Source organism: Cyprinodon variegatus, unplaced genomic scaffold (assembly GCF_000732505.1).
Source record: "Cyprinodon variegatus isolate N-32 unplaced genomic scaffold, C_variegatus-1.0 Scaffold308, whole genome shotgun sequence".
Lineage (NCBI taxonomy): Eukaryota > Metazoa > Chordata > Actinopteri > Cyprinodontiformes > Cyprinodontidae > Cyprinodon > Cyprinodon variegatus.
The window spans coordinates 193,915-221,540 of record NW_015150761.1 but is presented as its reverse complement, the minus strand read 5'-3'; the positions used below and the strand labels follow the sequence as shown (position 1 = coordinate 221,540).

General features: G+C 38.2%; 1 protein-coding gene across 1 annotated transcript in view; it reads right to left on the bottom strand.

Moving 5' to 3' along the window:
* The window catches only part of jade2 (jade family PHD finger 2), a 230,267-nt gene that overhangs the window by 68,654 nt on the left and 133,987 nt on the right, over positions 1-27,626 (bottom strand). Inside the window, exons 6-10 of the mRNA XM_015384219.1 lie at positions 23,584-23,795; positions 21,954-22,121; positions 16,848-16,964; positions 5,486-5,935; positions 4,365-4,529 (exon numbers count right to left, since the gene is read on the bottom strand). Coding sequence (XP_015239705.1) covers positions 4,365-4,529; positions 5,486-5,935; positions 16,848-16,964; positions 21,954-22,121; positions 23,584-23,795 — 1,112 coding nt within the window. The remainder of the gene's footprint in view (positions 1-4,364; positions 4,530-5,485; positions 5,936-16,847; positions 16,965-21,953; positions 22,122-23,583; positions 23,796-27,626) is intronic.

Sequence of the window (27,626 nt, the reverse complement as noted above, 5' to 3'; positions counted from 1 at the left end):
ATCGACGACCAGTAGGATCAGTAGCGGTGAGCTGTCGACTCTCGTTCGGACAATATGTGACCAAGTGGAGATCAATCCTGGCAGCATCACAAAGAATCGATGCGGCTTTCTCTCAGACTGAAAGAAGGATGTGACTCAATTTGAAAGAGCAAGAAACTGAACTGTTTCACCCCCTGAAGACTCATGAATACAATATTTAAATTTGATTGGGAATTAGCAAAACCATCTAAACTGTCAGCAAGTTATTATTTTTATATTAGCAGAAGATCTCAGATTTTAATATAACTACATTTTTTTGGAACTTAAAGGATCAGGATCCGTTTTATTATGCCTACCATGATTAAAGTGTATAGAAAATGTTTTCATCCCTATTGAGAAATTAAAGGGCAGATAACTGGAGTAAGGATGCAATGATTTTAATATCTGGGCTAATAAATATATCTGAAAGCAATACTGCCTTTTTTGGCCAATGAGTGATACTTCTTGGTTCTAAATGTTAAATGCTTTGAATGAATCTAACTGCATGATCTGAATGAATTGTCTCCGTAAGGTGCTGTGAGAGGGTGTGTTGTGCATTAATATTATATGAATAAACAGATTTTAAATAAATTTCCATTAGGACTAAGTTAGTATGATTTTTTTTTACGGCACTACTGGCTGTTTTTTTTTTTTGGACAGCAGGCTGACAGGAAAGGGAGTATGAGAGAGGGGGAGAGACATGCAGAAAAGGCCACGTCGTGGAGTAAGGCCACCATACATGGATCATGTGCGGTAACCGCTGTGCCACCAAAGCACCCCCCAAATTTAAAATTGCAAATACTTTTAAGCAAAATTGCAATTTTATTTCAATATTCCTTGACCCTAACCCCAAATGTCTAATTATTTTTCAGTTTTTAAAAACCTTGCTTGCCCAAAAGTCCATTGTTGTAGGACTATACAGTATTCTTTGTGCGAAAAAGTGCCTACTTCTACTTGCATGTACGGACTTGCATGCTAGCTGCAAAACTGTCTACCTGTCTGTGTGGCAACAAACCCACTTCAAGCATTTTACTGCCACCTAAAGGACTGGAGTGAGAAATTCTGTGTCTTACTCTTGTTAAATATAATGTGATTAAAAATAAGTGCCTCTGTGATTTGAAAAATACATCTTGTTAAATTGCAATTAAATTGCAAATGCAATTAATTGCCCAGCCCTAACATCCATACCTTTCAGATACTATAAAAAATTGACTACAATCTCAATTTTTCTTTGTCCGCATTCCTTCTCTGTTCCAGTTAAACACATTCTCTCTATTAACCTGCCCCCCCAAAACAAAAGACAACAACATGGAAGTAAACATCATTTGGTGACACCTGTCCTGCTTTATTTATCAGACTGATACAGTTAAAGATGACCATCATCCACTGATGATGATGTTGCTGCCAACATATTGTGCATCTCTAAACTACATGGCTGTCAAACTGCTAGAGGCAAGAATAAACTTGTATGATCAAAAGTAATAAATGGCTCGGATACTTCTTATTAAGAAGCCATGGATCTCATACAAAAAAGATTGACAACAGGTTGGAGGCCATTTTTTAATTGATAATGTTTTTTTTTTTTTTTTACAGTTAATAGGATGGGGTTGCTTGAATGGATTGGGGCTCGTCTTTCCAATAAGTCATAGAATATGAGAGATTAGGTCGTTGCAAAGAGAGAGTTTTGTTGGTGGTCAAAAGGCGCAAAGCAGAACCATCTCAACTCCACAATGAAAGGAGTCAGCAGAGCGGATTTGATGCTTTGGGGGTTGACCAGGAACATCTTATTGGGGGTAGAACCTGAGGCAGGCCCAGGATTCACTAGAGGGACAACTCATCTTTCCTTGTCTAGGAACTCCTAATGTATACCCAAAATAAGGTGGAATGTGTCACTGGACATAGAATTTGGCTACATTTCTCTTTCAGACCCCTTACTTATGTGTACTATGTTCCGCATACTACACTAAGAGTGATATAGGAAATACATACCTCTTATTGTACTTGTAAGAGGTATGTTTTTCTGTATTTCCTCAGTGAAAAGCTACTGCAAAGAGAAGCTTTTACTCAAGAAATATAGAAAATCAGATCTCAGTGATCCATGTCCATCCAGACATGGACCACTTCATGAACAGCATCCAACTTAAGGTTTGCATTGGACACTTGGTATAATTATGCAGTATTTGGACCAAAAATGTTTTCAAGGCCTAAAAAGTGATCATTCAGGTTAGTTTTACTGTAAGCAGTCATTTGAGATAGCTCTTTTTGTGGCATTCAACATGCTGTCAAGACTGCATTAAATCAGCAGTTCGACCTTTTATTGATGGGATAAACTGAGGTGACTTTAGAGGCTTGAAGTGGTATGGTTCACCACGCAACTCTCACATCAATAACAGCCAGTCCGGGGGGAAAACAGTTATGGAGTCAATGGACACGCTGCCTGGTCAGGAGGTTAGCAAGGTCTGCTGCGATCAATAAAGCCTAACCGCTGGAGGCCAGAGTGGTGTAGCTACAGTTACACAAGCCTACGTACAGTTAATATCTCTTTAGACTTCTATCTATCATTTAATGAATTTTAGATATAAAATAACTAAAAAAGTACTCTAATAATGTTGCTATCTAACCTGGTAAGACTTGTTTTTTTCTACTGGTTTCTACTGTTAAGGAGAAGGTTGCAGATTTATTAACATAAATATTTTAGGGAAAGATGCAAGAAATTGTTGTTTAGGAACTAAATAAAAACTACTCTTCATAGCAGAGATGATTAAGAAACAGAGAACTTTATATTTAAGTGTAGTGGTTGCATTCCACTTGTTAGTTTGGTTCAGAATTGTAAGTCAACTGGTTGAAATTTGCCAGATGGTTGCACCATTGTCATTCAAATTAAGTCATCCAAATTAAACCAAACCAGTTTAGAGTTTCGGCCAAATGGACTATATGAAAACACATGCCGGAGAAACGAGGAGGAAATATTAAACAGAAACCAGAATGTTTAGTTTACGGTCTGAGAGAAAATTGATTGGCAAGACAAGAGGTTATGCAGGTTTTCTTGGATGTAACTAAGAATGGGATATATCAGAACCTGTTAAAATAAGATAAAATGCCTTTTAGATCACAAAAATAGATTTACAGCAAAAAGCCGCACATCAAACCAGGCCCTCCTTTACCAAACATCATTTATCTCCATTCCAATCAACTCAGACTGCAGAAGACACTTAGCTATGAGCTGTTGAGTGAAAATCTGTTGGTATATCATACGATTGCAGGGTCAGAATAAGGTTTTTAGAGCAGAAAATGCCAGTGAACTACCACAGTACCATGCTGTGAACATGAGCCAGGAGCAACATTACATGCATGAATAATCGGTCCTAGAAACTGGGTAATGACAGGCTGGTTAAGATTTACGTCCGCCAGAGTAAGCAATGTTTGTAACATAGTTTATGCAGCATCAGCAGAAGCACTTGGATGGTTCTAAGTTTTAAACATTTCCTTCAGATTCTTTAAATTAGCTTTGCAGATTTTAAAGAACAGATGTTTTAATAGTGGTCAGGGCTTTTATGAACAAATTTGATAAAAGTTCATTCTAAAAAGAAGGGTAAATGAGGTAGAAGCATTGGTAGAGTTAAAAAAAGATGGATGACAGATGGATAATTGACTGATGGATGAAAGCATTGATGGGTTAAGGAAAGGACAAACAGATGGATTGACAAAAAGCAGTTGATGGCAGAAAATTTCAGAAATGGTAACTCTATTTCATATTCCACAAAGAACTAGACGAGAAATGTGAAATAAAATTTCATGCTCTACATAGTTTTGCAGAGTTTGATAGAACTAGAAGTTCTTCCAGAACCTGATTGATAAAAGACAACAAATCTCAATCAATCATTTGTGCCCTATAATTTAATTAGACTCAGCTTAATGATCTACAAACGTTTTAATCAGATGTAGAAAGTCTTTCAAACTAGAATATAATTTACCTCTACCAACCTTCATTCACGCACAAGCAAACCTCACTTCAACTGCCATTTTAACAGGAAACCTTTATTCTCACCAAAAACCGAGCACATCTTAACATGATAGAACCAAACAGGCTTTGAATCACTGAGGTTATTCTTTAGGAACAAACTCCCGGCATTCGCCAGGATAACTGTCCTTTTCATGGACCTCTGCACAGACACCTACTACAGCATTTCCTTTAGTGGCAACAGTTCGAACACAATCCTCTCTTTCAGCAGGTAATAATGTAGTTTTCCCATGCATGACATCATACTGTGACAATGCAATCCCAGGTAAGCTTCATTGCCTTCATGCTAGCACACCACATGTCAACTTTTCCGCGTCTTACTCACCCTCTCCAGATCCTGACGAAGGTGCGTAAAGAGTTTGAGTCGTCTGTAGAGGACGTCCTGCTCCTGCTGGGCCAGGTTGTCCACCTCGTCCCTTTTTAAAGTGACTAGGGGCTGATTGAAGTTGGCCTTCCTCTTTAACTTCCAGAACTGATATAAGAAATCCACCTAGAAGAAAGAAAATAATGCATTTAAGAAGTCATGGAACTGTGATACTTTTGTTGAATGTTGTAATGTCAATTTTTATTAGAGTTTATTCACATTTTCTCGACTAATAGAAATTAGTCAAGACTAATAGAAATAAAGTTTAATAGAATTAAACTTTATTGTCATTACACTGTTACAAGTACAAAACAACAAAATCAACTCTCTCCATCATTGATGCTGGTGCTGCAGCTTCCCTTAGTGGCGAGAGAGAGATTTAAAGAAAATGTATTGAAAATATATGAATTTCTTTTGAATATTTTGGGAAATGATTTTGGCTTATTTTATTTCACTATTATTTGTATTTGTATTTTTATTTTATTATTTTGAAGTGTAATCAACATAGGTTCGCGAGAGTTATGTTGTCACGACAACGCCAGGCAAGCTAATGGTCACTGAGGAAAGGGATATCCCGCTCACGGCAGCTGACTAGTAAATTGAAATGGTCTAATGACATAAATGAGGAGGAACTACGGCACAGAAACACTTTTCGGATTCTGTGATTCAGTGATTATGAAGGAAAAAGCATTTCTCTGTCAAAAATCCACTATTTTAGTCCTTTCGTAATGATTTTACATTTGTAGCATTAGTGAATCTGAAGTCTAGCTCTTCTTAATTTAATGCTTTGGTGAAACCAGAGTGTAGCTGAGGTCATGTTAGTGTAAATCATCACAGCAGGTCGAGCTTATTGGTTTCTTTTTGAGACTCCAAAGCAAAAGCATAACTCTAAATGAGCCTGGAGTGTTTGCACCTTTCTGGTCCTTTAAAGGAACAAGTGCTGCCATGTTGTCTTTCTCATTCCTGTGATTGTAATTTATTCTAAGTCACCAGCTGCGGGAGCATAGTGTGTTTCATACTAATGATGGTGGATGACATCAGTTGCTGCTTATGAATCATTTCTTGCATGCAATTGAGTTTACCTGAATGAGCGGCAGCTCAAGGTTTTCGGCTACGTCGCTTGGATCCACCAGTCTGTAAAACTCATCCTCCAGCTCCTGGAGCTTCTGCTTCCTCTGGCTAACCTTCTCTCTCTCCAGCTGGTCTCGCTCGGCTCGCTCTGATGCAGACACCGAGACCAGGTGTGATACTCTGCTCTGATCCGTGTCACCGCAGCTGTTAAACCCCTGGTGCTGCTCTGGCTGCAGTTCAGAGCCAGGAGCCCAGTCGGATCTGGCAGCTAAGTCGGTGGTTGAAGGGACGGCGTGGTTTCCATTGGTTACACTGGTCGTGTTGGTGGCGGTGGAGCTGTGCTCCAGGCAGAAGGACTTGAAGCGCACCTCATCGTTTTCAGCCAGGATGGTCTTCATCTCCAGGCCGTGGTCAAAGGCGCACGTCACATGGAAGGCCACAATGCAGGAGGGCATGGAGCACTGGGAGGGAGAAAAAAGAAACAATTTTCATTGTTTTAAAATGTCCTTTTCTAGCCATTTACTCCATCAATCAGGATCCAACAGCAGTGCAATAAAGCAGAAAAAGAAGCCAGGTCACCATAGACACTGATTCCCATCTCTGCTGGCATGTTGGTAAGTTGTCATAATTTCAGTGTGTGAGTGTTTCTCAGCACTATTCATTACAGGTCATACAAAGAGCCAACCTCCCACTGCGTCTCCTCAGGCATGGTGTGATTCCGCCTGTGTGAACCCTTGTGGCTAAGTGCTGTCGGCATTGTGAACATGAACATTTGAGGATGTGCGAGCCACTAGGTGCGGGTGCAGGTTTGGTGGTTGTACTTGTCAGAATAGTTCAACATACAGCAGAAGGGGCCTCTGCTGCTTTAAATACAAGTGCAATGACAAAAAGCAGCCTGTTCCTGAACACTTCACCATCTGAGAAAAAAAACTCATGTCTGATGTTTCTAAAAACAGCTTATCTCTCATCATTTGATTTAAAACTTAATAGTAGGAGTAGGCAGCTTATCTAAAACAAGTTCATATCCTTATTTTATGGAGAAAATTGGAATTGAATTCAATTCCAATTAGAGAGCTGACATTTTTGACATTTGTATTGATAAAACCAGAACTCAACTATTTGGTTTTCATGTGATTGACCATCAGAGAATGCTAGATAATTGTGATGCTTAAGAATGATGTATGTTTTTTTTTTAAAGTGCATTGCAAAAAGAAATATTTAAAAAATGTGGGATACATTTGGAATCTAACCCCTACAAAAAATCTAGTGATAATAAAAAAAAAAAAGTCCTCTGTGAGGCGAGATAAAAATATATAACTTTTGGAAAGACTTAAAAAATCTGAAAATGCCAATGGCCATGCCCCCACAGTGAAACATAGCAGTTGCAGCATCATGCTGTGGGAACACTTTTTTTTTTTTTCTCTGCAGGGGAAGTGAGTTTGTGCATAGTTGATGGTTAGATAGATAGCATATCTAGCATATCAAGACTGTTTTTTTCATGTGAGAACGCTTTTTTCTATGTAACAGCTGACCGTAAAGTAAACTGCTCTTTTGTAAACCTTCCTGCAAGAGAACAAACAAATTGTGTGATGATATATTCATGTTAGAACGGCTCAGTCAAACTCTAACACCACATTTATGTAGAAATCAGTAGTGAGACTTGATCCACTGTGGGGCTGAGCCTTAGATTTATTGCTTATAAGGAAAATATGGAAAATTTCAGCTGGTAGTGTCAGGATTAGTGGATACTTGTTGAGGACCTAAAGGTCGAGATGAAAAGGCAGAGATGCTTTTTTTGCTAAGTTTGATTAAATGAAAATACAGAAGCCATAATCTAGAACTGATCGACAAGAAACTCAGGAAGCAAAAACTAGGAGACGCTTGGGAGCAGTGAGGTCAAAAGTACACACTTTTGTTACTTAAGTAGAAGTATAGATACTGCAGTTTAAAAACACTTGGTAAAAGCTGAAGTATCAACTTGACCTCTTTACTCAAGTAAAAGTGAAAAAGTATGTGCTGCAAAAACTAGTTAAAGTATAAAAGTATAAAGTAACCTTTAAAAAAACAGCCAGATGCCACTATATGAATTGAAAGTTCTATTTTTCGACTATTTCTAAAAATTCTTTGAGATAGGGCCAAGGATGAGGGAGGTCTTGTTGGTCTCAGTCTCCATCTCCTGATACACTCTTGCCTGTGTCCGACCTTTCAGACATTTCAGCATCTTTTTCTGAATCCGACATTGTAGCATGGCATAGACAATTCACATTTTCAGTTTGAAGAACACCTGCTTGCTTCTCATGATTTCCTTTAGCTAACCAATGAGTGTTTGCGTTATATGACTCATCCAATCAAACTAGTTTTCACTAGATGTGGATGGAGCCAATGATCTGCATTGGATAGAGTGCATGACTAGGGGTGGGTATTGCCAAAGAAGTCACGATTCGATTCGAATCACGATTCACAGGCCACGATGCGATTCTATCACGATGCATCACGATACTTGAATTATTGCGATGCATTGCAATATTTTCTCCTCCATGTTTGTTTTTGAATGACTCGGCGCAGTATCCCGCGGCCGGAAATGCTTGTGACACAAGGCAGCGTGCGTCAACACATTTGCAGCGACATTTACTGGACTGGAAGTTGTATTACACTTGTTTTTGGCTGATGTTCGCCAACCATTCATGCAATTTTATTTATTCATTTTTTAAAATTAATAATCGATACATGGCATCAAGAATCGATGCAGTAGATCACGAAAATTAGAATCACGATGCATCATCATGACGATTATTTTGCACACCCCTACGCATGACGGGAGATAAATATTTATAAACATTAAACCGAAGCCAAGAGTCATGAGTAATGTTTTTTTTTTTTATGTAAGGAATAGAAAGTACAGATACTTAAATGTAATATAGATGCTGAAAATGTAATGAGTAGATGTAAGAAGTTGGAAGAAAAATAAGTAATGGAGTAAAGTATAGATATCTAAAAAGTGTACTTAAGTACAGTAACAAAGTATTTGTACTTTGTTACTTGACACCTCTGCTTGGGAGGAATTAACCTACAGAATGAAGAGAATCCAGCAACCAGCAACTGTAAGGGAGGAGTATATATATGCCAAAGAGAACAATGAATGGAGTAATCAAGTGATTGGGAGCAGGTGTGGACAGAATGATCTAGAAGGGACCTAGGGGAAAGGAGAGTGACACAAGGGGGCAACAGAGAGAAAACAAGAAATACAAAAGTGCTTCAATACAAATAGAAAATAACTTGAATGACATTAAATGGAAAATAAAAAAATGACCTAGAAATCAAAGTAACTGAAAACTCAAAACGAAAAAAACAAACAAATCAAAAAGTCCAGAAAGGGCAGAATCATGGCGGGTAGATAAAACTCAATTGGTGCTTTGATCTTTGTGAGTGTTAAAATATTGTTCCCCAAAAGTATTTAGATAAAATGTGTATGGCACAATTTTAGATTCGCCTAAAAAAAACCAAAAACATAAAGGTACTTCTCATTTGGTTCAAAATTATGCAGTATTATGTGTAGCTCTATCACATGAAATCCTGATTAGCCTATTTAAGCTTTTAACAAAATATAGTATATTTTGTATATCGTTCTTTTTAGATAAATGTTTTTATTCAGTGAGAGTGATCTAAAAAAAATATGACTTATTATTTAGTATACATAAAAATAGGAAAATCTTTAGATTTCAGAGCTTTTTCTCACATTGTAAATACTAAAACAGATAAACTTTGAAGATCTTTTATTAATTATTTGGATTTACGAATTAGGAACTGCATAGAGAGCAACAACTAAACAGAACAATATCTATCAAAATATATCTGGAAATAGGGGATTTGTTTTATCTTTTAAATGAAGTTTGAAAACTACTCCCAATATTTTAATTTCTTTATTTAGACTGATAATCTGATCCCTAAATCCCTGGTCACTGATGATGCAGTTGAAGCCTTAAGCCAATAGTTATTTTGAACCCTACAGATACATCACCTTGTTAAAAAAATGAACCTGCAATGAAAGGATAAGAAAGGAAAGCTCCATTTAGTTCCAAATAAATGTCAGACAGCACTCACTGCAGCTGCTCACACTTATTTGCTGTCAAAAGGTTGAGCTCAGCGTGGAGCCAGTGAGATGTGTTGTTTAGTCTGAACCACGTCACTGCAAAAAATAAATAAATAAACCATCTGGCCTTCTTGTGCCCACCTGTTCTGTTCTGATCGTCATTAGTTTATTTCTTTTAATCAATGCCATCATTGCATCTTCAGTTTGTAGGGAATAAATATGTTTGCTTCACTTAAATCAGTTTAAAATGTTTACCTGCTTGTTGGTTGCATTTCAAACAACCGTCATTCTTGCCTGCTTTTAATTACCTTATCTGCAGGGATGTCTCTGTCTTTGTCTACACCCACAAAAAAAAAAAAAAAAGAAAGAAAAAAACTAGAGAAGAAATGAATAATGTAGGGAAAAAAAAACATGTGGACCCCAATCAGGACAGCCGTTTTCTCGGTTCAAAATTATATAGTGGCATTTGCACCATATTTGTCTGATCACTGCTGCACTTTATAAATGAAAATGTTAATTTCACTGTCGAAGCTGCTCATTCATTGCTGAAAAGCTGCATGCTTCGAAATTTCGTTACACTTTGTGTATACGAAATGACAGTCAAGTTTGTCTAAGTCTTCTTAATTGAGATTCAGGTTTTACCAAATTACCAATAGCAAAATTAAATCTATAGGTAATCAATCATAATTTATTTAAAATATTCTAAAATAAATGCATTTTGTTTTACCCTCAGTGATAGAATAACCTTTTGGAGGTTGGGCTCTCATTAGCATGACATTAAGACCTTTGATCGGATTGTTTGGTCTGGACACAAAGCTCACTCTATTTTGTTTTTTTTTCACATCATACCTTTTACCACTGGACTATAGCTTGTAAACAAAGCCAAGCATGGATCTTTTGGAACAGAGACCCTTCAAGTCTTATGTATAAACTCCTTTTTAGATGCTCCTATGGTTTGAACGTGCTGTACACAGAGATCATAGATCTGGGGTTTACAGGGTTCAGCTGTATAGGGATGGGGTTCTTCACTTAAGTAGTCATATTTGTTCATTCCTTCAAAGATCAACAGACATTTTACAAATTAATTCTCTATAGTCTGTGATGGTTCTTTAACTAGGGGCAGCACATATCTGTTCACCATTAAAATGAAAGGCTAAGCAATATTCTGGGGGTTGTATGTTAGTGCTGCTATTTTAGTGAGGCGATATCAATTTACTCTGACTGTTTTTAACATGTTTTTATCTAGTCACATGCCATCATTAAAGCTTTTTCACATTTATATAAATTATGTATATATATATATATATATATATATAATTTATTAATTTTTTTTTATAATTTTTTTTTTTATTTCTATCCCTGGCCGACCCCACAGGTTTGGGATGGATACAATAATTGCAATTGTATGTCTTTTCCTTTATTGGCGGCACAGCATGGAACTAAATTTAAAGATCAAACTAAATGACAGACTGAATCAATGTGAAATGAGTCCATGAAGTTTTAGTTACAACCCGACCAAATTTTTGTTTCGCAGTCTCTCCCTAATTTCCTACAGCTAAATCCAAGGTTTATAAAACGCAAACTAGCTGCTTAAAATCTTCAACCACATGACAATTATGAAGTACAACTAGAATAAGCGTACAGTGGCAGATAACCTCATTAACCGAGACCAATGTCACACGCTGACTTTCTTTGAACATTTAGAAATACACCACAGGTTGTACTGGCTGACCTTTTCAGAGCCGCATGTTTTAGTCAAACACTGATTAAGAGCTCCTTGGAGGATTGCTAATTAATAAAATGGATTTGTTAAATACAAATTATTTAAACTCTACACAAGGTAGTCTCAGAGTGGCATGAGGCAAAATACACATGACAGAGTAGCTGACAATTAAAAGCTGATGAGGGTACATGTCTTTATTTAATATAATAATTTTATACCGGTGTCAATTAAGCACCCTTTTTATGTCTTTCAGCTTGTTTAAAATATTGCTCCCATTTTTTAAAAGCTTTTTAAAAGGCATGCACACTTCCTACCCATATCGTCTTCCTCATTGGCTCCCTATGTATCAGATTTGATTTTTATCTCTTAATGTTAAGGAATGCCTCAATGATCTTTCCTCTCTATATCTGATTTATTTTAGCCTTATCTTCCTTCAGAGGTCTGCAGATCGGCTACTTTTAGTTGTCCTGATAACTCGGCAGAGACAAGGAAATAAAACCTTTTCTGTTGTGGCTCCAAAATTCTGATTAAATTGCCTTTTAATATTAGAAAGACATCATTGCTTCCCATTTTTATTTTTTTTTTTTTACATTTTTTTTATAGTAGTTAGCCCATGTTAATTTATGATTCTCATTATCCTCTGTTCTAATTCAAAACTGTTTTGATATCCATTTTATGTTTTGATTGGATCTCCTATGCATCTTTTTTTGTACTGCACTTTAGACAAACTTCCAATTAGAACATCCCAAGAGATTATTAAGGTCGTTTTATCTCATCTTTCATAGTCTTATTTTTTTTTATTAACTCTTCTTTTGTATTACTAAAAATGGCTGAAATTTTATCTTAAAAACTAATGTTTAGCTGCAACGTCTCCTAGCTGTTGGAAATCTTAAATAAACAAAAGCTCAGAGAAAAATTTGCCCTACATAAGAATATGGTAGATCTAAGACTGCCATTGACTTATTTGACAGAACTTTTAAAATAAGTTAAATGCTTGAATGCAAAACTAGTCATTTACATTGCACAGCACTGAAGTTCTTGCAACATAATAAATACTCTAAAACACCTAGGCGTTCTTAGATCAATCCGTCTAACAAAAATGTGAGAATACTGATGTTTTGAAATGTCTGCTAAACAAAGAAAGGGAGAGGGAAGGAAAAAAGCTTTTTTTGACAATCAAATTAGAGAGGGCTGTTCAATAATGTGCTAACAAAGAACAAGAAAAGAGAGAACTGGCAACTTGCACAGTAAATGCAAGGATCTAAATACAACAAAGTTGTCAAAACATTACAACATCTGTGTTGAAGCTCTAAATGTTAGAATTGCTTAAATTAGTTTCATTGACTGCCTGCTTGGATTGCATTTGCACACTAAACCATCTTACTTGAATTTGGCAGCGCTAATTGCTTATAAACGATGATGCAAAAACACATTTTGTATTTATAATGGAGGGTTACTGGTACAAAAAAAAGAGAAATGATCAAGGTTGACAATGAGATCTTTAAAGCAGCAACATTGGAGTCTCGTGGGAACTCCTGCTGCTCGTGCTGCCGAGTAGCATCTGCATCTTTACCATGAGTGTAGGCTGCAACTGATCAGTTTGAATATTGGTAGAGCCACAGCTGCCTCCAGCTACGGAAACATGAGAGTTAGACTCCCTCCCTGTGGGCAGATCTGGCTCAAAAGGCTCACAGTTATTTTACAGCATCGATACAATCATAGCAAACACTGCCACTGCTGTACAAACAACTCATGGGCTGTGCATACAGCGTGCATGTGTACACTCTGCGAGCGTTAATAAACACATGCAGCATGGGGCCTGAAGAATGCATCTCACCTTAACGACTGGATTAGAGTGTTGGGGTCAACATCTTTAAAGTGGGATAATAAGTGTTTTGGATCTTCATTTGTGCATTTGGAAGTGGTGCAATAAGAAAAAAAAATTGTTGAATATAAGACATTTTTCATGTACATGAACATTGCAGATGGAGGATTCAAAGCTTCCAAAATCTAGGCGAAACAGAGGCAGCAAAGATTGAAAGAGCAGCCTCAGTTAACTTCTGATTCTGGAGCCCTTATTGACTTAAGTCAAAGATTTAAAGACTTGACTCTTAGCTTGGTAAGATTTGAAAAAAAAACTTTGGCTTAAATGCTAATGACTAGTAAACTGTCTTGAAGTAGAGTGTCTTTACTTGAAATGACTTCAATCTATCCTTAAAGGTATACACTCTTTACATGTGGAACGTCTTTTTCAGGCTTCAAAGTCTTATAAACAGACTAAATATATGCAGCATTATCTTGAGTTTAATTAAAAAGGTTAAACTCACATGGAGTTGTTTGACTAAAATGATAATTTATTTTATCAAATCCATGCTATGACCTGCATAGTCATTAGCAGAATTACTACAGGAGCTCACCTTATACATGCATGGTAATAGGAAAGTTTAGCAGAACTGTGATAGAAAAAAAAAACTTTTTTTTTTATTTTTTAGAAACATTTGTTCTTGATGAGTGTGGCTAAACTTTAAAGTCTGTTTCTTTTCTGACCATAAAAGCTTACTGAAAAAGACATTTGGCTAGTACAGGTGAACGGTTTCACATTTCAATAAAGTTTAAAGGCAGTTGATATGTATTAGGGTGTTTTTTGTTTTGTTTGAACACTATCTGAATTTTGGGAGATTTAAAACTGGCCTCACTGTGCAAAACTCAGCCTTAGGTTCTAGCAGCTTCCAGGTCATTGCATATTTAAGGTTAATTGGTTCCTGTGTTGTTCCTGAACATCCTGACCTATTTCCTTTCAGAGGTTTTAAGTCTTCTTCTCAACTTCCCACAAAATTTAGAGATGTCCCGATCCAACTTCTCAATTTCCAACTCGATACCAATATTGCACCTTTGAGAATTGGCCAAAACACATATTGACCCAAGGCAATATTTGCAATAATGATACCCGTTTTTGTTAATTATTTTATACTGTAGAATGTTAGAAAAGGCTTGATCAAGTTTTGTTGCTAAAACAGGAAAAAAAAAAACAACAACAAAAGGTATGAAAACAACTGACCCAGTAGCCAGGCGATAAAATCTTAATTTCAATTTTGATTAAAATCGGACCGATATCCGATATTAATATCGGATTGGGACATCTCTAATACTTGTTTAATCTAACAACTTTGGAATCTGCAGGTGTTGAAAAATGAGTATGAAGACTTTTTTCTAATGATGTTAAAGACAAACTACTAGTTTCATTCAGTATCACTAACAGGATGGTAATAGGCCTTCGCTTCTTCCAGTTAGAAAACGTCCTAAATCACTTATTTAGTAATTTAGGTGCATTTGTATTTACGCATGTTTATAGCGAACCGTGTTTTACAACTAAAGCAGCCTCCTTTGTCTTGCAGACTGAGAACAGTTAGTGAGTTCAAGAAGTACAGAAGATTATCAATTTGCTCCAAAAATGAGGTAGCTGAAATTATCATCTTTACACCAGGTTTTATTATTGACTGCAAAACTTCAAGGTTTAAGCAAAATCAAAGCTCATGTTACAACAGAGTGCAGTGTTTTGTTTTTCCCCCCCCAAGGTATTCATGCCACCTCCAGATATGGTTGTTATTTCAGCAAGAAAAACTTAAATGGTTCAATGAAACCAGCAGCTGTCCCTCTTAGAAGGACTAACTCTGTGCACAATCTGTGTTTTGTTCATTTCTATGATGAGCTCAGAGGAGAATAGAGAACGATTACCATAATTACATCTCCCCCCCCGAAGATACAAACTCACAAACCCAAGATAATGACAGTTTGTTAAAATCATCTTCTACGATAAGCAAAAAAGACAACTGATGAAAGAGGAAAAGCTAACCTATTACTCTCTCCATACTTAAAGCAATGCTGTCTCCAGTATTCAATGGGTTGGCCAGATTGCGGCCCTCTAGCGATCTTAGGCCAATACAGGTTTTATGATCTTGGCACTGATGGCTGGATTTGGTTCCTTTCTCCTATCTACTTAGCTCCACCCAGCGCTCATTATCACACATCAGATCCACCTGTTCCTGCTTTCTATCTAAAGCTGCCTAGTCCCAGCCATAGGTGCCAGATTATTCGAGCCAAATGTGACGGTTTTCTAACCTTCCGGTGAGTTTTTGATTATCTGATCCTGACTAGTTTCTGTTCCTGGATGTCTGAGTTTTGGTTGCCCCTGCTCTGCTATTCCGTTTGCCTGATCTGTTTCCAGACTGTTACCTGGATTCTGTCTGCTGATGATCGTGGACCTGTCTTCTGACTGTGGCTTGGAAATCCCTTTGGCGTATCTTCGGACTTCTGATCTTCAGGCCTGGAAACTTGTTCATGCTTCGGCTCTGCCTTTGGATTATCCCTCCGGATTACATGCTCATTATCGTTCTGAAGTCAGTAATCTGAGTTCCCGTCTCTACAGAGTGTTCAGTGAACCTGCCCCAGCTTATGAGCAGCCAAAAGTTTACTTTCTAATAAACGCTTGTTTTGAAATCTTCCTAATCTGCCTGTTTATATTCTGGGTCCTACGTTCTGAGCTTCTGACAAGAGGGGTTTCAGACAGCAGTCCTCGAGGGTCAATGTCCTACAATATTGTTATGTGTCCCAAGTCTGGTTCTAAAGCAGAATGACACCAATGCAGTGTAAGAATGTGCCAAGTAGTAAATAAAAGCAGTACCGTCCTGAAACTGGTCAGAGAGAAGCATGAAGTGACGGTAACTTTCCACTGGAGCTCAGGAAACCTAGACTCCATCATAACACTCTGGTTTAGCGTTTTCCAGAAGAAATACAAACCTGACTTTTATCTTAAATAATGTCTTTAGAATGGAAGAGTCAAGTCCTTCTTCCTAGCCCAGGTGGGAACCTGATGGTGTTAAGGAGTGGCCCGATCACAAGCATTGCAACAACTGCTATCAAGAACTTCACAATATATATTTTGAGCTGCAAAAATCCATGTGTGCAGTATCTCAAAGTACTCCTTTGGGTTTCTGTGTAGACTTTTACAGCTCTCCAGTCACACTTAGATGGCTATTTCTGGGGGTTAGATGCACATTCTTACTAAGAGAAGTAGACTGGTAACATCATTGCAATAATTAGCAACAAACTAAACAATGTTTTGATACTGTAACGAGTGCAGGACTAGTTTAAGCCCTTTAAGGCTCAATGTCCTGTCTCATCTTTTGCCATTCCACTAAACTTTCCATAAAATGCTTAGATAAAACAGATTATTTTGTTTCTACTTTTATGAATTATCCTTCTTCTCAAGACCATCTGCTGTACAACTGTCAGGACCTGAGTCTTCCTCGTGGTTTTGTGGGCCAAAACATTTTTTCCTACCGAAACCATGGATTTTTCATGTTACTTTGTCAATGTCCATGAATTTGGAAAGCATATTTTTGTTGTTATTATCCAGTCTTAGATAAATGTAAGTAAATGGTGTGTCTACACACCCTGACACCCTTCTTGGTGGTGCCTCTTCCATATGGGTAAAAGTGCAACAGTTTTGAGAAATACACTCAGAAATTACTTTGAAATGCAGTCAGCCATGGCAACATACCTGGATGCAGGTTCCTGTGTGTTCTCGGCACAGGCTGCAGTACAGAGCCCAGCGGCTGGCGGGGATGTGGGACACCTTGGTAATGGGCTCCATCTTCTCTGGGCAGCCTATACTCACCTGCAGAAAACAACAGATTAAATGACTGTTTTTCTTTTTTATTAACAAGAATTCTAAAAACCTAACCTTACATCAAAGAAATAAAAGAAAAGAGGAAAGCGGAAGGTCAGAGTCAGATTTTTTTCATGCCGATTACTTTGAGCGGTTAATTCAGAGCTGGCTAGCAGTGCGCAACAAAGTTGAGGGCACTTATCTACAAAGAGCTGTTTCTTCTTCTCTTTCTCACTTCCTTTCCCCCCCTAAAATATCTTCCTCTTCTCATATGAGAAGCAGAGCTCTCTCATCCCCGTCCTTCACGCTTCCAGCTCCAAGCTGACGACAGATTTCCGCAGGTCGTGCCACCCCTCCTTCAATCCACTCATCCTTCTTTAATATTTTTTTTCTTTTTAACGTCTCATCCGCTTTAAGTCTGCTCGTTCTGCTCTTACAGATCTTTTTTATGGTCTTTTGGATAAAACACTTTCATTAATGAGAGAAGGATTTCCAGTCCATGTATGGTATGATTAATTGATCAGCTTGCACTCAGGAAGCGTGTTCCTGTTCTTTACTTTGTTTGTCACAGCTCAGAAAGACAGAAAATGAAGGGTCTCATTATGTGTGTGCAAACCTTAAACACACCAATTTTTCCACCTCCAATTACCTCACATTTCAAAGCTGGTGGATGAAAAACTGACAAAATGTAAAATCCTTTCAAGTAAAATGGATGCAAATAACAGTGATGATGAAAAGAGTTTTTCTGTATTTTTTCTTGTCTTCTGTGTTACAAAAGGCAAGAATAAAGCCATTGGGGCGGTGGTACAGTACATGGTAAAAGTGTGCTACACACACATCTTTGGGGCTATGTAAGCTATGTTTAGATATATCATTATTTTGATAGTACCTGTTTTAGTTAAACCAAACTCATTATTTATTGACATTGATCCTAAGAACTTCTGATTTTCTAACTGAAGAGTTTCAAGGTGAGAAGGAGGATCAGCTAAAACCCCTGAGGTTATGACCTTAAAGCAGTCATGTACATGCCTTAATCAAATTTATCCAATTTTACCCACCTTGTGAGGTCCCAATTTGATTTGAAGAGGTTAAATATAAACTATTTCAACTGAATTAGATTTTCTGTGTGCAAAAAATGCAGAAAATCTACAGTAACCAGCTCTTCCAACATCAGAAAATGTTGTACTCACGGTCTTGGTTCTGTTAACTTTTCTCTTGAGTATTCAGTTTTACTTTGCTCAATGTTTTCTAGTTGTATTGGTTTAATTCCTATTTTGTTTTGTTTTCTGGATATATTTGAGTTCTTAGGTTTTTCTTTGTTGCCCTCTATTGCCCTCTTGAGTTGGTCTGCTTTTTCCTTGCTCCTTTCTAGAAGCCTCTGTTCACACCTGCTCCCAATCAGCTTTGCCTAGGCCATTCGACAGCCTTCATTTTAGTCGTCTTGTCTTTTGGTCAATCATAGAGGAACATTTTGTTCTACAGAGCAGGATTCCTTTGTCCATTAATCAAGACAAAGTAGTCCAAAATCATGATATTGGTGGGTAAAAATGGGGAGTGGCAGCCTAGTGGTTAAGGCATAGAATTTGGAATCCTGAGGTTCTGGGTTCGTGCCCCTCTCCCTCAGACTGCTACTCTGGGTCTGAGCAAGACCCTTAACCCCACACTGCTCCCTGTGTGCCCCATGATGGCAGCCCACTGCTCCATAAGGGGATGGGTTAAATGGCTTTGTTACTTTTAAGCCAAGAAACCCTGGATTACCTACTCCCATAAAAGGACATTTCTATCCACAAACATTTGCTAAATGTCAGAGTGTTTTTTTTTGTGACAAATTCAGGATACAAATTTAGGTCAAATTTAGTCACTGGTAGTTTTTCTCTAGAAAACTCTAATGGATGCAATTTCTCTTCAGTCTCTATTGTTATTGAATCATAAGCCCCATTTACCCTACCCTCTGAAAACCGATCAGTGCCGGTTCGGAACGAGCTTGGATCAGCCAATCTTGGTTCCTTACGACCATTGACACACCACGCTAGCACGGTTCCTCACCTCCTAGCGACGATCTACTTTACTACTGCTCTCTAGAGGTAACCAAGCAAATCAAAACGGCGGTGCCTTAAATTTCAGGAAGTTATGTTTTATTATCATTGTGATATTTCGTTGTTTGCGGGGAGTCAGGCGAAGAAGGCAACCTTCTGTGAATTTACTTGACAGACTCGGCTTTTGGGAAGTGGACTCGACAAACAAGTCTAATCAGGGCTTGAAGACGCAGGAAACAATGACAATCGTTGAGGTTCATCACACTGCTAAGCAGAATTATCAGTGGAAATAGTCTGGCACGGTACGGAAGCTTGTATTTATATGAATGTCTTAAATTTCTTGATTACGGAGACTGTAAGGAGATGATGTGGTCTGCTCATGCGCTCTTTAACTTTAACTGAAAACTGAGCCAGAACTGAACTACGCTGAGCCCTACTGTTGAACTAGTACCAGTTAAGCGCAGTTCGGTTGTGTTTTAGGCATGGTCCGGTTCAGTTGTGTGCACCATTTACACTCAATAGTCATCCCAGTTAACGTGCTCGGATTGATCCCTGCACGGTTTCAAAAAGGTAGTGTAAATAGGGCTATAAATGCTGATTTTAATGCAGCAGCAAGTTCTGCAGGGTTTTTAGTAGGGTACTTTTAGGTTCTCCTTAAACATCCTGGATGAGTTGTTAATGCATTCTTGGAGTAATTTTAGCGGGCATGAAAACATCTCTGACTGGTTTGCAGGGAATCCCAAATCCTGAAAGTAGGCTCCATTAGCACTTTCCAGTCTGATAGATGTTGATTGCTCTCTCATCTGTTCTTGTATTTCTTTAGATCAGAAACTCCTGCGTACTTTCTTATCAGACAGATTCTATTAAGTCATTTCTTGATTCTACGTGGCTTCTCAACTAAATTTAACTTTCTAAAAATCTGGAGAATGATAGCGCAATTTATTTTCCATCAGTCTTGTAATTTGAACAGGCTAAATGTTATTTACCTGTTGGATTTAAATAATCATCTACATACCAATCTTAGAAGACAGCATTAGCCAGCAGTCTTCTTCAGCTCTGCTAAAGTATTAACACCTCTTTAGATCATGCAGGGATACGTGCATCAACACACACATGCACATACATGCAAATAACCTTTTTCTTCCTGCTCCACAGTTGGAAGAGAAAACAAAAGAAAATGGAGCGTTGAAAACAGTTAGCCCAATCAAGGGCAACAGTAGGTAATTAGAAGGAAAGGGTCTGAGAAGCCAAAAGCTGCTCGGTTATTGGGAAATGTGCCAGTGGAGTATGCTGCTGAATAGGCTGAATTCAATCGGCTGATTGTGCTTGTTTTTAAAGGTGTATGAGGCATGAAACGACATCCATGAGTTTCTGAATGCAACACAATTTGGGGATTTTCACATTTCCAAGAGATCTCATCAACACAACAAGGCAAAGTGAGGGCTTCAAGTTACTCTACACCATTCATTACCCAACTGGTGGAAACGAGTCACAGGTGCAATGTTCTATTTTCCTGACCATAGCTGCTTTTCTTCGTTATGGTTACAAAGCTTGATATAAAGAACAGGTGCTGAACTCCAATCGTGAAGGCAAGTGTTTTGTATCTTTAAGTTCTGGGTAGAGATTCACCTTTCAGCAACCAGACTTATAAAAGCCCCTTAAAAGTCTGGGTAGCATTCCCATATGCATCTACCCTGGTAAATGCACTTCTTTTGGGGGTTTTCTTTCCTGAGGCTTTGGTCCCACTACAAGTTCTGTACTGATGCAGTGCTTTCTTCCACCAGCAGTAACTGATGTAGGTGAGTTGACAGATGTTTTCATTCCTTAAGTTATCGCAAAATAGTTTTAAAGATGTTTTTATGCAAGAAAGTACACCTTATTACTATATCAGTGCAGTAAATTTATCAAGAAATAGCCTACTTTTATATCAATGTCGAAGATGTAAAGACCTGTGTCCTCTGCTCTCTAAGCCGCGGTGTGAAGGGGGATTTCCAGCTACACAGCCCAAATCACTCAGTCGGTCATTAGTCATCAATTATCTTAACTCAAAAAGTTGATTTCTTTTAGGAAAAGGTGTTCCTAAAAACTACATCTATGTGTTCAGTTTATCAAGGTTATGATCATTAAAATCAGATTGCATAAGGTGGGAGAGTACCACTTACAGGCCATTCTAGTTGCTAGGCTAGTTAAACTAACTAGGCAGCAGTAACAGTGGGAATCCCAAGAGAGCTGTCAAATCCAAGCTAGGGGCTCAGGGGTTTCCAGCTGAAACTTAATTTAAAAACTGTTCATGAGGTAGTTTGTGAAAACTGCAAGTGCCAGAGTATAAAATGTTACATGTTTCACCACAAAGGTGTTTGACATTTTAGATTAATATCTGATTTATAAATTGCTTTGCCAGTTTAAGGCAACCTTACAATGTACTAAACCTAATTTAGTACAGTGTAACGGGTTATATACGTTTGCTGTTGGCTTGTAGATACTTCCATCCCAAACTCCAGTGTCTTCAGCTTCCACTTGATATAAATAATGCTTCTGAATATAAAGTGAAGATATCAATTTCTTGTACATGTGGATTAACTATGGTAAGTTTGACTAAAATGTCTTTTGCTCTTGCTGGAGATATCTGAAATTTAGCTGGTTGTTATAGAAAAAGTAAAAACAGTTAATCGGTTTTATTAGTTATATTAAATTGATCATACATTTAAACGGGGAGTCTGGCCAGATGAAGGCTGATGAAAAAATACATAAAAGTCATCTTTTCATATCTTAGGCATTTAGTTAGAAATGGTATGTACTGGAGAACCAGATGTGTTTTCTCATTACTGCCACCCACTGTAATGAAGATGTAGTGCAGTTTCTCTAAGGCTGAATGCCCTGGCTAATGGAAAAGCACGCCAATGAAGGACTATGGATCCCTATTACTCTGGTAAACTGGGGAGTTATTTCTACTTTGTCTCACCTCAGGGATCCATAAGGCACAGCTGACATGGACCCACTTGGTTCCACTGCGAGTGGGTTTCAGAGCCCCCCCTCTCTTGGGACATAGCAGACACTTTGGCTGAACCCCCAAAGCGCAGGTCCGACACAGCCAGTTTCCCTGTGGTACCTTCAAGATGCCGTAACAAGCCTGCAACACAGAGAGACCACAGCTAAGTTTGGAAAACAAATGTGCAAACAGAATCAATTTATAACTTCTGTGATGACTTGTCTAATGTGTGTAATTATAACCTTAGTTGTAATTACAGTTCAATCAATTTGGAGGTAGAAAGCAACACCTTATACAGCTGCTTATTGTTCCTGCAAAGTGTAAAAGGATTTGTTTTACAGTCACAAAATACAATACAGGGGTCCTACACAAAGTTAAAGGCAGCACCCTTTGCCATTCTCATTCTAACCGTCAAAGAAGGGAGCCTCTTTTAGTACCATTTTAAAAATAGAAATATGGCATATATTTCTACGGAAGGAAGGAAGGAAGGAAGGAAGGAAGGAAGGAAGGAAGGAAGGAAGGAAGGAAACCTACATATGCAGAAAGTAAAGGAAAAACAATAATATTGAATAAGTTGAACAGTTTTTCACATTATAATGAGATTAAAGGTGTTAAAAGTCACAAGTGACACAAATTGACCTATTTCTTTGATAGAACTTGAAATGTTGAGCGGGAAGAGATGGAACTCCAGGATCGTTACTGTTCAGACGTCAATTATTAAAAGTTCATGTAGATGCCAAGTCGTTCTAAAACATTGGTTAAAAAAGCAAACCTTGCTGTTCTTTTGGCAGCAATATTGCCAACCTAGATCTTAGTTTGTACTATTCTCAACAAAAAAACAAACAAAAAAAAAGAACAAAAAAAAAGCAGAAAATGATAATGCTGAAGGTGAGTTTTGGTGCCCCCCTTGGCTCAGAAATTAATGAAAACACTGTCATGTAAAAAAAACCAACAACAACAAAAAAAAAACAATGAAAAACTACCCTCAGTATCTCACAAGCTCAATATGTCAAGTACTCTGTGTAAGAATTTTGAGGTAATGTGCAATAAACCCCATTGATTTTCCTTCATTGTACCTCAGGAAAGTAAGCATATCTAAAAACTTTGTAAATATTTTGCCATCTCGTCATGCGAAATCACTGAAGACAAAACCTGTTACAAAGCAGTCAGTGTAGAGTTTGTAAATCGTACATTTTAGGGCAATCTTTCAACAGGCTAGGTTATTTTTAAGTAGAGTAACAACCTTTTAACATTTTTAGAGAGGTCTTGAACTTCAGTGGCCTTTACGAGGGGAGCATTAAAATGATAAAACAAAATGTTACCAATCTGTGGCCCAAGATTTTAATTCTAACAAGTCACATTAAACCAGAATTGCTAAATTGAGCAAGATTTTGACATTTTCACTCGAGGGTGTACTGTAGTTGGTTTGGGTGATGGCTGTGTGTTGACCTATTTTGAGGGCAGAGCAAATTTACAGTTACATAAGCTGTAAATGGACCATTTGAAGATGTAAGAATGTCTTCATTAGTGCTGACATAAAGAGATGTAATGAAATATCAAAAAAAAATCTAATTACTGCAGAAAGACAGTTTTTCAAACTAACCTGATGAACGCAGACATTGCACTTGTCACAGAAGACCATCTCGTTGCCATCCTCTCCCTCTGGCGAGCGGCACACATCGCACACCACATCTTCATCGTACTCAATGCCGAGACCCTCCTCCGTCTCTATGGCCTGCTGCATCTTTTCCTGGCACACGCTCTCCAGCTCGACCAGAACACACTCCATCGTCAGCTCGTCCAACTCCGGTAGGGCTATCGGTGAGACAATGTAACATTGAAAATGTTGGAAGACGGAAATCAACAAAGAGAAAAGAGCAGAGTGAAACAGGAAGCTATTAAAACCAGACAACTCCTTTTTTTTTTAAAGTGTTTTCTGTTGTTGTTTGGAATGACAAGTAGGATTTCTCATTCTTCTATGAACAGAAAAAATGTTGCTCTTTCAGATAAGATAATCTTGTTCCTTGCAGCTTGGATTTCCTTAGCAGGAATAACGCTATTCAGTGAAGCAGAAATATTTTGCTGCACTTTTCACTGACTTATCAAATACCCTTAAACAAAAGACCTTGATTATACAGAAATGATTTTTTTTTATTAAAAAAACAGAATTTCTTTTATTTTTTCTACTGGTCTACACCACAACGGAGTGCAAGTTTGTCATGTCTCTATTGTCATGTACATATGAAAAACCTAATTCCTCTGTACGGAGGAACTAATGCAGTTTCATTTTTACAGTGATGACAAAATAATTGAACTCTCTGCAATAGGCCAGCTTCTTACTCAGCTGCAGGTGGCCTCTAATAGTTAACAGGAGTTTCCAAAGGGCTGCTTTCAAGCCATTTGAGGGCTTTGGATAAACTGTGTACAGCCCCCAATAGTAATTGAAGATATCCACAAATGTTGCTTACCAGGTTAATCAGTTAAGGCAGATGGAAACTCTAAAATCATTATTGAGGTAATTTTACAATCAATTTTAAAACAGAAAATCCTAAACATTGTATACAACAACTGATATTTCCTATTAAACACTCTTTTTTTCTTTTTCCAAACATCCAGCAACTGGGTTTAAAATAAGATTGGGATCAAAATACTGTTTTCTACGCAAAAAAAATTATTTCTCCGGTAGAGGTGGACAACTTTTCTGGCAGTTAAACTATTACTGTCAAGTTTTTCTTACAGGTTTTTTTTTTTTTTTTTTTTTTTTATTACAAGAGCACAATAACAGCAAACTAACCATATGAAACCCCAAAGCGGTAAGACAATTTACAGATTTTACAAAGTTATTTTTGACTTCATCACTCTGTCTCACACTTCAATTGGAAATGCACACAGATTTCCTCTGCTTGTTTATCTCATCAGGTCATTGTGTTGTCTTTGGACTTCAGGAGAAATGAGTGGGAAAGTAAGTCATGTTCCTGTTGGAGGTAACTCTGACAGAGTGGAGAAATTATGCATGACTTATGCAAATACATGCTTTAAGACAAATATCACAAAATCTGCAGACAAAAAAATAAATCCTTTGTTGCCCACAGCTCTGTTTACCATGCGAGTTCGTGTCGACAACATTTGTATAGCTGCTAAATTTGCATCTCAAAGTAGTCCCTTGCTCCAAGGCTGTTTAACAGATGATGAAATTGGATCTAAGCAGTATGAGCTCTTGACCTAATAATAAATAAAAAGGATCTGAGATATGAGCAAAGTAAACAGTCTGATTTCCAGGACAGAAGAGACACTGAATAATATTATTACCTCTAACTACAGCGGAAGTATGCGGATTAAACAGACTGAGGAACCAAGAATTGCATTAAAGGATGTTTGAGTGATCTATGGAGAAGCTCATATTAACTGCAGCAAGATTAAAAAACAGTGCCTCAATTGCCAGTAGAATAGAAACAAATGGAATCTATGATGGAATCTGGTTTGTTTGCTCCCAGTATTTAGAGTCTGGGTAAATCAGTCGTTCCACTGTCATTTGAAAAAGCTATTAATTTGCTCAGCAGGTGGGATGGTTATTTGACCCCCCTACCTTGGTCCTCAGAGTTCCAGCTGCTGCAGAGGGCTGAGGCCTGCCCGGCATGTTAGGGGCTTTGGGGGCTGGGGGTGCCAGAGAACAGGTTGATGCAGACCACCAGGAAGAAAGGATTCCAGGTTTTAACTGGACAAGTGGTCTAAGGGTTCAGGTTCTCAGGGTCTCAGGGCTCGGTACCCTACTTTTCACTCTGTGCCATTGATGCTTGGGGGCTGCGGCTCATGTGTATCGCTGATGACCTACCTCTGCGCCAGGCGCACGGCCGCCCTGTGGTGATGCCTTGAGTATTTCTGCCTGGGGCGGCTGCGGCCTTCCAGAGCCAGGGTCCACTTGTCCTTTGCTGCTTTTAGGTGCTGTGTGTTGCAGGTCCTCTACTGTTCTCACCACTCTTAGAACTGCGCACCTCCAAATGACAAACTCGCTCATGTACACCCATGCAACACAAACACACTTATTTCTACACCTTAAGACAGCCACGCAATCCATGGTGTAAGTTCATGTGGACAAAGGTTACTATTATAGCAATTTGCCTTCATGGACCAAGTCTGGGTTTAATAAAGGCAATAATGCAATTAAGATACCGTCTTGAGATCTACGTTTTTTCAAGGCAACCAGCTTCTTTACATGGTATGCAGCGTCAGGACATGTATGGAAAAAGAAATAATTCACTTTAGAATTTTTATATTTCAGTAGGACCCTCCTATGTATGGAATGCATGCAGATCAGTGTTGCATTTAGAGGGTAGATCTTCCACAAGCAGCATTGAAGGAAAAGGTGTGTGGCTGTGGATTATTTATTGATTTATCTGAAGGATTCAACACTCAGTTGGGAGGTTTTTTTAAGTGGAGCAGAGCATCCGGTGTCTCCATCTATTATTTACATCCGTCAATCTCTTCCCACCCTAAAAATAAATAAATAAAATGTACTCTTTCTTGAGCATCTTGTTATCAGCAGGGTTCGTATGCAGCCTGAGCTGCAGTTTCTCATATCCCGTGCTGGAAATGTTCATTCATGACTTTACTCAGAGATATAAGGCTCACTTCACAGAGGACTAAGCAGTAAATAGGAACAGCAACACTTCTCGAGTCCAGTGTCATCTCATAATCATGGGTAAGGTTTTGCTGCTTTCGATGGATCACAGACATGCTCAAGTTTACCTAAGGTGGGAGAGTTTTTAGGTTAATGTAATTATAATTTCTGTTTTTATAACACTTTAGTGTATGGAAATGATACACTGTTCAAAAGAATTAAAGAAACATTTTTAAATCAGAGTAATGTGAAGTCAATTAAACTGCAATATTGATCCAAATAGTTTAGCATTATTGGTAATCCATGTCAGCTGTGTTGGTGTTAATAAAATTCACAAGAGCTGGGATCACTATCATTAGCATGAGGCAATACTTGGACCCTTCAGAGGCTGCACGGGCCGTCAATCCATTAGGTAACATCTCCACAAGGTTTCCTTCATAATTCAGTACAGTCAAGAGGATGGAAGAGAGTTTAGCATAGTCAGTCTCAGACAGATGAACAAGGTCCTTAAACCACTGGCTGGACCAGTATCCACACCTTTGTGCGGTGAGGGACATGATGAGTTCTACCAGAGGCCTACAAAGTGACATTCAGTGAGCCTCTGGATTGCCAAGTCTCTGACTAAATTAGAAACAGACTTTATCAATTGGACTGAAAAAGCTCTCTTCATACTGTCTGGCAACATGGAGCTCAACTGGAATTTGGAGAAGAATTAAGAAATTGGCATCTTAACACTGGCACCACATTCTTTTCACAGTTGCGAGCAGGTTTATTTTGAGCTCATATGGCAGAGGTGAAAGGGTCTGGAGAAGCTGACTGGATCATCCTGGGTCATTGTTGGTCTGGGGCGGCAGATCCATTAAGGGGCATTAAGATCTGTACAGGATAAGCAATGGCACCATTAGACCCATCAGGGTTTAACCATTAGCCCCATGGTCAGACCCTTCATTGGTGCAATGAGTATGGGTTCCTCCTTATCCATGACAATGCCAAGCTTTTTGTAGCTAGAGTATGCAGGCAGTACCTAC